Source organism: Siphateles boraxobius, unplaced genomic scaffold, assembly GCF_051911475.1.
Source record: "Siphateles boraxobius isolate OS27281-9 unplaced genomic scaffold, OSU_SipBor_1 130, whole genome shotgun sequence".
In the NCBI taxonomy this organism is placed as follows: domain Eukaryota; kingdom Metazoa; phylum Chordata; class Actinopteri; order Cypriniformes; family Leuciscidae; genus Siphateles; species Siphateles boraxobius.
In genome coordinates, this window is record NW_027508734.1 from 8,510,057 (window position 1) to 8,522,258 (window position 12,202).

General features: G+C 37.3%; 1 protein-coding gene across 1 annotated transcript; it reads right to left on the minus strand.

Annotated features, from left to right (window-relative positions):
• Positions 1-584: 584 nt before the first annotated feature.
• Positions 585-7,875, minus strand: ovol1a (ovo-like zinc finger 1a). The gene is made up of 4 exons (XM_077227746.1): positions 7,178-7,875; positions 3,747-3,985; positions 3,148-3,439; positions 585-1,754 (listed from the first exon to the last, which is right to left on the minus strand). Exons 1-4 carry the CDS (start codon positions 7,275-7,277, stop codon positions 1,414-1,416), a joined length of 972 nt encoding a protein of 323 aa, XP_077083861.1. The 5' UTR covers positions 7,278-7,875; the 3' UTR covers positions 585-1,413.
• Positions 7,876-12,202: the final 4,327 nt, after the last annotated feature.

Below are 12,202 nucleotides of genomic sequence, written 5' to 3' on the forward strand. Positions count from 1 at the left end.
ATGGAAGTCAATGGAGCCCATCAAATGTTTGGTTAGACATTCTTCAAAATATCTTCTATGTTCAGCAGAAAACAGAAATTCATACAGGTTCCGAACAACATGAGGGTGAGTAAATGAGGACATAATTTTAATTTTTGGGGTGAACTATCCCTTTAAAAGTACATTTCCGATTTAACTTCAACTTATGTTTGTTCTAAACAAGAAATTATTGTGCAGTTTGAAAAGGGTGGTACTGAATTTGTTGGTGTTGAAAATAACGGTTCTAAAGGGATAGGCACCTTTGAGCCGTTAATGCCTGATGGCCCCACAATGAAACAGACACTGGATTCCATGAACAAGACCAAACAAGGATCTGGAATCCACCAACACCAACATCCACCCACTGAATCTCTCTCATTCATTCTCTCTTACATGCAAATCCCAAAATGCTTTATTGCTTGTATCTATCTACCCCATTGTAGTTGGCATGCATGCAATAAAAAGTAGACTACTTTAAAATATCAACAATTAAGTTCTAAGTAGTTGAGTTTCTGATTGCAATGTTGCCTATTCCTAAAACAATACAGGTGAATGAACCACACTCATTTTCAAACCATCAACAAAAGCATTTATTGTTGATGTGTGTTGTGATGATCACCATAGAATGACAGTCTACTTACACAAACAGTGACAAGTAATTACAATGCTATATTGATAATGCTTTTCAATGTAAAAAAATGTAAAAAAGTACAAAAAACAATAATGCCACCCAAAAAAACCAAACAAAAAAAAACACACACACACACACACACACACACACAAAGGCTGTTACATGTGAAAACAAATGTATAAAATTTACAGCAAAAATGTTTAAACATAGCCCAGAAAATATAAAACTACACCAGGATAAATATAAATCTTTTTATGATAAATTTATGCATATATATATTACATAAAGTAGTAATTAGCAACACAAAATTAATTCCCTTTCGAAATCCCTTATTTCAAACATTCAGAGATCACTGATAATACTATCAGTTGAGTTCATAAAAGCATTATTTTAGTGTTGAAACATTGCTACATAAAATTAATGTCCCACAAGATACAAATGAAGCCATTTAATATCACATTCATGTGTGTATTTCTCCTGAGTTGTGTTTCATCTAATCAATGCTAATAATAATATTATTATTATGTAAAGTGAAGTAGTGCATACTTATGCTGTAGTGGACATTATCGTCTGCTTTTGTGTGGTTTCACAGGGAAAAATACAACAAAAGTGTAAACTGAATTTCAGCGTACTGCCATAAAAACAGCATTCTGCATTACTTCACTTTCCCCTTTTTAATTTCCCTCCTCCCTCGTACTCTGAATGAAACGATGAATCATCAGAATGCACATCAATCACATCCTTTTGTATAAAAAACAATATTTTTATAGGGAAAATCCTCCTGACCCTACAGTATCATCGCTATTAAGTGAGAGAGGGGATCCAGGTTGGGAGTTGTCGTCTTTAGCGTTCGCTGACGGGGACAGTCTTCGTGCCGCCTTGGCCCGCAGGAGGACACTCTCTGGGTGTTCAGTGTGGATGTGGCGCACCAGTGCATCCTGGGTAGACGCAGTATGGCCACACTCTTCACAGACGTACAGCTTGCTGCGGCGCTCCTTGTAAGCGTACTGCTGCGTGACCCCGTGGATCTTCTTCATGTGGGACTCCAGAGAGCAGCGCTGGGTGAAGGCTTTCTCACAGAGATTGCACTTGTATGGACGAACACCTGCAAAAAAAAGAAAATAAAAAAGGATTCAAACTGAGAAGGAAATGACAGTAAGGTTTTTCACTAACCAACGAGTTGTCATGAAATGAAAATTCACCCTATCTATTTTGTAAAAGCATGTTATAGATATTATTGTCAATGATTCATCCATACTGTGTGTATATATATATATATATATATATATATATATACACACTCACACACACAGTATATATACGCACACTACAATTTTTTTATGTTCGTAAAATAAGTATCTTATGCTCACCAAGGCTGCATTTATTTGAATTAAAAAACAAAACAGCAATATTGTGAAATATTATTACAATTTAAAATAACTGTTTTGTATTTTTAAAAAGCTTTATATTTCAGATAAATGCTGTTCTTTTGAGCTTTTTATTAATCAAAGAATCCTGAAAAAACTGTTTTCAACATTAATAATAAATGTTTCTTAAGCAATAAAATCAGCATATTAGAATGATTTCTGAAGGATCATGTGACACTGCAGACTGGAGTAATGATGCTGAAAATTCAGCTTTGATTACAGGAATAAATACAACTTTGGTGTGCAGAGGAGACTTGTACAAACATTAAAATCTTACTGATCCAAAACTTTTGCACAGCAGTGTGTGTATGTAGGGTTTCCATGTTGTATGGGGACTTTCCTTTAGACTATGATTTTTATACTGTACAAAGTGTATCTCCTAACCCTTAACTCAACCCTCACATAAAACTTTCTGCATTTTAATTAATTGATTTATAAGCCTATTTCCTCATGGGGACAAAAAAAAAACACAATCTAGGGTTTACCAGGTGTATAATGCAGTTACTTAAGGAGTTTATAATTAACTATTAATATGTTGAAAACTGTTTTTTGTTGCTTAATATTCCACTACTATTCATTCCTTAATTATTCCATCCAGTGGTGTATGTATATCTAGTTCAGTCATGACACTCTAGATGGCGTGAATGTGTGAATCACATTATTGCTGCATGAGATTGCTTGCTTTACATGTAAATAGTCTGGTTCATTGTTTGCTGTAAGTTAGTCCTGCAGTGCGCGATCAGAGTTCCTCTGAAACCCTCCCCCTCCCCCAGCTCCACCTGCGCATATATATATATATATACACTTCTCTCCAGTGACATATGCCAGACTTCTCCAATCATTTAGTCCGCTTAAATCCCACCCTCCCAACAATCGACCGCAAGCTTGCATCCGTTTTTGAGTGCAACGCCCACAACCTTAAAAAACAATCCGCTACTAAAGGATAGAATAAAGTCTGTGCCCAACATTTGATTATTTTTTGATAACCCATTACACTCGGACGTACATCACATTGCAAAACAATCGATTTATTGCAACTTCAATTTCATCGCGAACAGATGAATCTCTTACCTGTGTGTGTGCGGACATGCCTCTTGAGATCGAAGGTGTCGTTGAAGCCCTTTCCGCAAAAGTCGCACAAGTGCCTCTTCTGCTCGCTGTGACACTTCAGGTGTCTGTTTAGCATGCGCTGGAACTGGAAAACTTTTTCACACACCTGGCAAACATAGGTATTGCTACGTGACTGCGCTGCAGGTGACTTAGCGACAGGAGGTGAGCAAGGTGTCCCTATAGAAACAGGTGGACTTGTAGTTACATTAGGGACAGCGGGTGGGACCTCTATGGGAAGCTCACCTGTGGTGACCTGCAGCCAAATAACAAACAAAGAGAGAAATATGGACCAAATTAGTGGCCGGGTAAACATTTAAAATAGTAAAATGATATGAGTATAAACACACACACACACACACACACACACACACACACACACACACACACACACACACACACACACACACACACACACACACACACACACACACACACACACAAGCAATCAATTATGTTCAATAGTGGCACAATAGCACGACAGCTTAATATGACTGTTAAATGCTGCCGAAACTAGACCTTAGATCAACATAGCATAAGTAAACATTTTCCAGAAGCCTCACCTTTATTTTAGTGCGCACGTACGTATTGTTGTGTGCGCTTCGGATGTGCTCGGTCTCTGGACTCTGGCCTAGAGCAGTGCATGATGGGAGCTCGGCGGCAGGGACCACTGCGCCAGGGTCATCGGTGTACAACTGGTTGTACGTGTAGATGCTGTGGTCCTTGCGTGTGGACAGACACAACGCCACCTCTGCAGGACTGGCTTCGCTCTCCTCTCGCAGAGCAATGGGAGACATGGAGACTGGAAGAAACGTCAAAATTAGAGTCAGAGCAGAAAACATCTTTAATTTTGTCACCACAATATTCGCTTGAGTATCGTTTAAAGACAAGCGCAGGTGTACAAGGCTTACAAATCTTTGCAGCATAAGATCTTGGCCTTGTGTACAAGTGTGGATTACATCCCACACAGCTGAATATGAAGGATGTGATTGCTAGACAATCAGAAACTGGGTGTGTATGTGGCTCTCGAGGCTAAGGGGGACAGTTGTGCCTCTGGGCCAGGTGTGTGAGAGTGCGAGTGTGAGTGGGTGGGTTGGCTGGTGTGCATGAGTGTATTGTGCCGGGCTGAAGTCAAACCACTCCTGTTACTGCTTTACCAGTCAGACCAGCTGGGCTAGAGGCACAGGCTTGAGCTCCCTTTATACAAACCTCCATGCAACACAATACAACAGATGAATAATCTGCAAATGTTTGACGGTAAACTATCATGTTCTTTCCTAAGAGGTTGTTCGATCATAGCTAACACATAAAGAGATTATTAGATCAGAGAAAAAGAACATCGGTTGCTTGGAGATTTTAGATGATCACCAGCACTAATACTAGCAGCCTGAACAATGAATCTGTTGATTCTGGTGTGGCACAATCGACTGAGTTGCAAATTAAAATGCAAATATCTAATGGGTGCAGTGGCTAACGGTAGCATCCAATAACCGATATTTCGTAACGGCCATTTAGAGGAAACTGAGTCCTGTCAAAAAGAAATCCAACTAAGTAGTTCAGTTCTGAAGAGACCAGTATGTTTGATGATTTGAGTCTCCTATACTCGTCAAGGCTGCATTTATTTGATCCAAAATACAACAAAAACAGTAATATTGTGAAACATTTACCATTCAAAAAAACTGTTTTCTATTAGAATACATTTTAAAATGTAATTTATTCCTGTGATGGTGAAGCTGAATTTTCAGCATCATTACTCCAGTCTTCAGTGTCACATGATCCTTCAGAAATGATTCTAATATGATAATTTGCTGCATGCTAAAGAAACATTTATTATTATCAATGTTGAAAACTGTAGGGAGCAAAATTTTTTTTTTGGATTCTTTGATTTTTGAAAATTCTATTTTTTTTCCTTTATCTGAAAAAGAAACCTTTTGTAACATTATAAATGTCTTATTGTCTTTACTGTCACTTTTGATTGATAAATGTAACGCCTTCTTGCTGAATAAAAGTTTTCAACATTGATAATAAACATTGTTTCTGAAGGACCATGTGAATATTATACACACACATATATATATAGGCTATATATATATATATATATATATATATATATATATATAGCCTACATACATACACACACACACAGTACACAGCTGTGATTGTTGTTTCTTTTTGCCTTTGTCCCAGTTTGCCAACCCCTCCCTTCAAAGACAGTCAGTCACATCACAAACAATAACATTAAGACGAATTAGAACCGAAAGAATTATATCTTTAAAAAAAGGGACAGCATTCGATGTCGACAAATAGGCTATGCTATGTTTCTTTGAGTGAACATGCATTTAATTTAAAAGCAAGCCATAATAATCAGGAAAAAACATCATGTTTTACCTCAGTTAAAGTTTCCATTAATCCTAAACTGGTTTATCAGTAATTTATCTTATGTTTCAAAGTCAATTTTCCTTACTACAATTTGCGTCACATCACACGAGGGAGGAATAAAACAATTAAAAACAAACAATGGGTTAAAACAAGAGTCATAAAATGGGTAGGCGACGTCGATAAATACATAATAATGCCTGTGCTCCGGGTTTGTTCAGCAGTCAGATATCGAAAAGTGAGGTGAAAGGTACACTCGCTCGTGTGTGTGTGTGTGTGTGTGTGTGTGTGTGTGTTTGCTAAAGGTGTAGCGGGAGAAGGGAGCCAGCGCGGTGAAGCCCGTTATTTCCTTCACCGCTGTAAACATTAACCCGAAACCATATCACGGGCGACAAAGGACCACGATGCGTTAAACGGACGCGGCATTGATTAGAAAGAAAGAAAGAAAGAAAGAAAGAAAGAAAAAGAAAGAAAGAGCCTTGTAAGTAAATACACATGTGAACTCAGTAATCGTTATGGCAACGAATGAAACAGGTGTCCTACAACAACGTCCTGACATACCTGCATGAATCAATGCTATTTTGTGTCTGTTTCAAGTTGGTTCAGTTTATGAATGCGCTGTTTCGCAAATGGTTTACACTTTCACAAAACCCCGCGGGCCGACAAACGCATGATTAACGCATTCTTTTAAAATGGCACAGTTCTACACACATTTCGCCTTTAAATGTGAACCGTAAATATATAGGCTATATTTTTTTTTAAATACACTGACCCACCCTACATCTCAGAATATCTCATTGTGATGATTCGTGTAGAGACTAAAGAAAGGGGCTCATAATGAACGGATGATATTCCGTTAGGTGACCCGCAGTAATTTGATAGTCCAAATTGTTAACTTCCAAAAACAGTAAAATCAGGCAGTTATCAGTAACTTGATTATAAATATCACCCAATATATATCTAGCATATAATTAATTACAGTGAATAGTCTAGTAGCTTTCAGGGGAAAATGTTTAGCTTTATCTCTATTTGTTTTAACTTAAGTCTATAGTGCTTTAATTTCAGACTAACGTTTTGTGTAGGCCACACTGGCACCGTCCTGTGTTGCAACGAGTTTCATGTTATAAGGAAGACAGTTGGGTCTGAAGGTCAACTAAAGGTGCAGTATAACGGCCCTCTTAGCACACACACACACACACAAACTCATTTTATAAGATCACTCACATTATAGGCCTAAATGGTTACATTTAGGCAAGTTGTGTATTTAGCTATCTTTTAATTTAGTGTATAGGCTAAATCACATAAAATAGACTTTTTAAACATAATAATTGGGGTAGCCTATATAAAAATAGGCTACACAAAATAAGCTTATCAATTAGGCAAGGCTGTTCCTTACACAACTCACTCTAAAAATGCTGGGTTGTTTCAACCCATGTTTGGGTCAAATATGGACACACACAACCGTTGGATTTAAAATTAGCCTATAAATAAAAAAAATAATAAAAATAAACCAACTGTTTAAAAAAAAACAGATTTTTTTAGACCACCTGGAATGAACTGTTCCATACCGTTATCCAGATTGTGATCTGAAAAAGAGTTTAGTTTTGCATCTTCTCACCTGGAATATAAATGTCACCGCGTTCATGATCTGGCAGATTGCTCCAGTTTCTCTTGCCGGGTGAATGTCCCGTTTTCTTCACCAGGAAAGCTCGTGGCATGGTCTATTCCCGAAGTCCTTCCCCGCTATCTCTCAAAATTAAAGAGCAGGCTTTTTAACACCGACCTACTTTTGATAAAATTGCAAAGTAAGTGTAAAGTCCTTCTTGGATGGCGCCTTCCTCAATTTGGAAAAGCAAAGCCGAGTTCTTTGCTCTATAGCCTACGCACACCTTCTTACTCCAAACTTTTTGTACCTGTACAGGTTTCCGTGGAGTTTCCCACTCTATTTACCCGCTTCTGCTACACCTTCCGCCGTCTTCCGCTACTCCGAGTGGACGAAGTGTTCCTCGGAAATTCACTCAGTCCAGTAACGTTAGGTTAAGAGCAAGCTAGGTGTCTTTGTCCAGTTGGGAGGTGATGTTTGTGGCGGATAAATAGTCCAAACGGCTCAACACGACGGAGTACAAAACGAATTTCAGTGGCTGATTAGAGCGCAGGTACACATTCATGAGGAAACAGGTAACAATGCGCATGCGTCTGAATATAACGGTGACAACAAACCCGACCCAGTCCTGCCTCTACGTCTTACCTGTCCAACCGGTTTTCTCTCTCACTCGCTCTCTCTCCCTCATCTCAACAATTCCGCTTCAATGTGGCACCGAAGTAAATGAAGAGTAGGCCTATAATAGTATACGAGGCAATATGCGACCAAAAACGAACTAAAAAAAAATCGTAGGCTACACCGATTGTAGCCTATCTAGGCTACAATAAATGTCGCCCATTATTACGTGATGTAACAAACCTAGAAGATTTTGTTTGGGTTTTTCCTCTGACGCCATAAGAGCATATCGTCATTTAAATATGATCGAAACAGCTTAAATGACTAAAGATCATTATTTTGGCGAGAAAGCCAACATTCTGACTTTTCTAACTGATCCGACTTAAGTCGACTTAAACCCCCCCTCGGAATATCCCATAGGCTTACATTGACGGAGTTCAAATGAGCCAAACTCCAACTGTCAAAATTCTAATTTAAACATCCAGAAGCCCATTAAACCATTATGCATCCCACTCTATGTAATAAACTATAGATTGAAGTTTTGCATTCTATCTGTCATTGCTTATTGCTCATTAGGTTACTAAGCATTAGGAAAAGCCAGTGATGACATAGTTTCCTTGTAGTTTTAGTTAACTGCCAAATGCACTGTGCACTCTTTGTTCTCAGCCCCTGATAATACAAAAATCGATCATGACACTTCTAAGACCTATAATCCTACCCACAAACACACACATATTCACACTTTATTTATGAGGCAACTGATGACAGAACACAAACACCTCAAGTGCAGCCTATTAACAGCAGTTCATCATGATGATAATTGAACAATTATGAAAATAGGCCTATTCTGTTCCCAGTTTCGTGTTGGCATACAAGTTTCTAAAGGCAAAGATGTCTGATTTTTTTGCAGTTTCACTGCTGAAATGTTTACTAGATTAGCAGTACACATTCTGTATATATTCCAAAATGGTTGTGCTGTTCTTCTACAAAGGCTACAGCTTACATAGTGTTCATAAACCATGAAGATTATGTATGTTAAATGTAAATGAGCTGTAAAAAACAAACGAGCGGATGAATTTACGGTAAAAAATGGCAGCTGTGGTTGCCAGAAATTTACCGTAAAAAAATAAGCTAGCAACAATTTAGGTTTTACAGATTTATCTTAAATTTACAGAAAAAAACTAAACGTATTTCATTTACTGATACAATGTTAATTTACCAACCTATTGAAGCACTAATATCTGTTTTGTACCTTTGTACACTGACAACCACTCAAAAACAGGTGGTCATTGTTCATCACAAGCAGTTTATGAGAAAGTACATACTAATATATAGAAGGTGCACAGTGTCATTCACACAAACACGAAATACCATCGTAACAGACATGAAAAAAGAAAATGCAATAAACATTAATTTAACAACATTAGGGCCCGGTTTCACAGACAGGGTTTAGATTAATCCAGGATTAGGCCTTAGTTCAATTAGGATATTTAAGTAGGTTCTATAAATGTGCCGTAGAAAAAAACATTAGTGGTGTGAATCTTGAGACAAATTTCAAGATATGTCAGTGCAAGTTGCTTTCCTTTAAAACAGCTCAAACATGCATTTTAGTGGAACCGGGGAAATATGTAACATAAAACTACTTATCTATATAATGATTTCATTATATAGATCATTGCATAAAACCCTAATGTACAACTGATTAGAAAAAACTAATAAGAAACAGTTATTTCAACGAAAATATACATCAAATGTGTAGTGTCACGCAGGGAATTCTGGGAATGTCAATTTATGGGTTTTCACTGTAAATTATTCAATACATTATCTCATTTTGTTCATTTGTTCTTTTTCACTTCCAAAAACTTTAAATGTAATGGTATTTCACGGTAAACTTACATTAAATGTATGGTTAGATCTATTAAAGTAATTTACTGTGTATAGTACAGAAACGTTCTGTTAACCAATTAACAGTTTTCTTACAGTCTTTTACCGTTAAAATCACGATCAGCACAATGTAAAAATGGAAAACTGGATAAGGTAAAAAGAGCAAACAGGTGGAAAGATGAAGAGATTGAAAACTTTTTAAAAGACTTTTGCAATTGAGAAAGAGAAAGACTTTGAGAGAAAAAAGAAAAAGGAGCGTGTAGGTGTGCAGAATGACAGGTATGCTACCTGGGCTGTTGGAGTGGTTGAGGCAGAACATTTTGCTTACGTTTTTTTTTGTTACTTTTTTTTATCAACCTCTCTATCCTTTAATCAGAATTAAACTAATATCACTATTATAATTTCAAACTTCTATGGATTTATAAATTCAACATTTCCAGTAAGCTAGATTCATACTAAAAAATGCTGGGTGGTTTTAACCCAAATTTGGGTCAAATATGGACAAACCCAGCCATTGGGTTACATTTTTTTATCTCATTTTTAACCCAATGTTTGAGTTTGTCCATATTTTATCCAAAATTGGGTTAAAATAACCCAGTTTTTTTTAGATTGTAAATGCAAGGCTTGCATTCTATAAAGTGTATAAATCAGTTCAGCCACAAGGCGGAAGTCCCGTGCACTTGACACTGTAACTTTACTGTTTCAAACATGGGTCTCAAAGACAGAGACGTTTGCTGCCATGCAAGTAGAGCTGGCAGGAGAGCAAGAGTCATTAGATTCAGGCTTAACCTGATAGACGGCCTACGACCATTTCTCTTACAATCACTCCATCCCTTCCCCCATTTCTCTTCTTCTCGTCTTGCTCAGAGCCTGCTTTGCTTCATTTACTTCTAAGCCATAAGAATGACTGGTGACTTTTACTAAAGCTATGGGCTTTTTTTCCGCAGCTGGGTGGAGCTGTGACCAGCATGCATTTCTCTGACTAGCCTATAGTATTTGTGACATGACTTTAACGTGCGTCACACCTGTTGACTAGAAACAATTTGCGGTCTGAAAAGGCTTGGAAGAAGTCTTCTCACAGATCCACATTCTAGAGGGTATTAGTGAGGAATGTTGGTTGCTATATTTAAATATTGTAATAGTCATCTCTCACAAATGCTCTCTCATTCTGTCAATTTTATGTCAGTCGAGCGTTCCTGCTTGGCTTGTTACACCTACGATTCTGCCATGATAAAACAAGGTTCTCATGGTGCTATTTTATTTCATCTGTGGAACTTTCTGAAATGATTTGTAGCTATTTATTCCAACCCCTATCTTTTTTACTTTTTATTAAGTGCCTATTTTCCACATGGAATTGATTTGTTGGTGAATTTTACTTCACGAGGGCATCAAAGTTTGAATTATTATTTGCTGAAAATATAGTTGCAAATAATGCACAAAATATCATAACACAATAAAGGTTCGGTATCTACAGAGGCATTTAAACCATGCTGAACTCACAACTAGATTGTCCTAGAATAGAATATCAATAGAACATATTCAAGTATTATACATTACAGCACAAGACCTTTTTTTGCCCCTATATTTTAAATACTTGAGCATTTTATTCCAAGACCTGGTTAATTTCTGTTCCTCATTCATAATTTTATTTATTTTCAAACCCTGAATGCCCAATGTAAGCCTACATATCTAATTTTTCACGTGGCATATTTCCAAGTTCACCTTTACAATAAGTTACTGTTGCACTAATTTAGTATGCAAGTAATACATAAGTTTTAGAATGAGAGACACTAAACATAAAATTAATAAGAAAGAGGTGGTGGCAGAAAACAGAAAAAACAAAAAGATTTTATAAAATAAAAAGGAAAACAACACTCTGGCATGGATGAATTAAAGCACATAGTTAGGCCTACTATTTGTTCTCCAGAGAATATTTTTTATTCTGAGGTTGCTTTAAAGTTAATTTCCGAGTAGGCACATCGTCATAGCTACAAAACAAAAGAACAAACATTAAAAATAATCTAACATTTTCATTATTAGGCTACTGTCCTCAAGAAAAAAGTTAACTCAACATGATACTGAACACCTGCCATTAAGCAGTCTATTATAAGCTTTTCGGCTAAATGTAAATGTAAAACATTTATGCAACATGATAGGCTACTGCCTTTGTGACAACATCCCCGTGTGACAACGTGTGTCTTACTTTTATCTGTTCCAAATGGACCAGTTTAACATATTAGCAAGGAAAAACAGGTCAACACCTGTGAAGTCTGTTTTATGTAGTTCATAAAGAGCCGTTTGGATAGATGGCGTGGACAGACGTAACGCAGGCCCGTTTAAACCACGTGTTTGCGTTAGGAAACGTTAGTGGGGACAAGAGCGCGGTTAATATTCACTCTGTAGTTCTGCCATCTGGCGGTGCGTTGAGGAAACTCACCCACTCAGCCCTCGGGGATCTTCTCTCCGACAGTTACTTTTGACGTGCTTCAACACGAAAGATGTACATAGAGAAAATACCGTTAGTATTTGGTTGGGAGTAAC

Coding starts and splice junctions, on each gene's coding strand:
- ovol1a (XM_077227746.1), bottom strand. CDS start 7,277: ATGCCACGAGCTTTCCTGGTGAAGAAAACGGGACATTCACCCGGCAAG. Junction 3,440..3,746: donor ACGTGCGCACTAAAATAAAG/GTGAGGCTTCTG, acceptor ATTTGGCTGCAG/GTCACCACAGGTGAGCTTCC. Junction 1,755..3,147: donor GCATGTCCGCACACACACAG/GTAAGAGATTCA, acceptor TTTTTTTTGCAG/GTGTTCGTCCATACAAGTGC.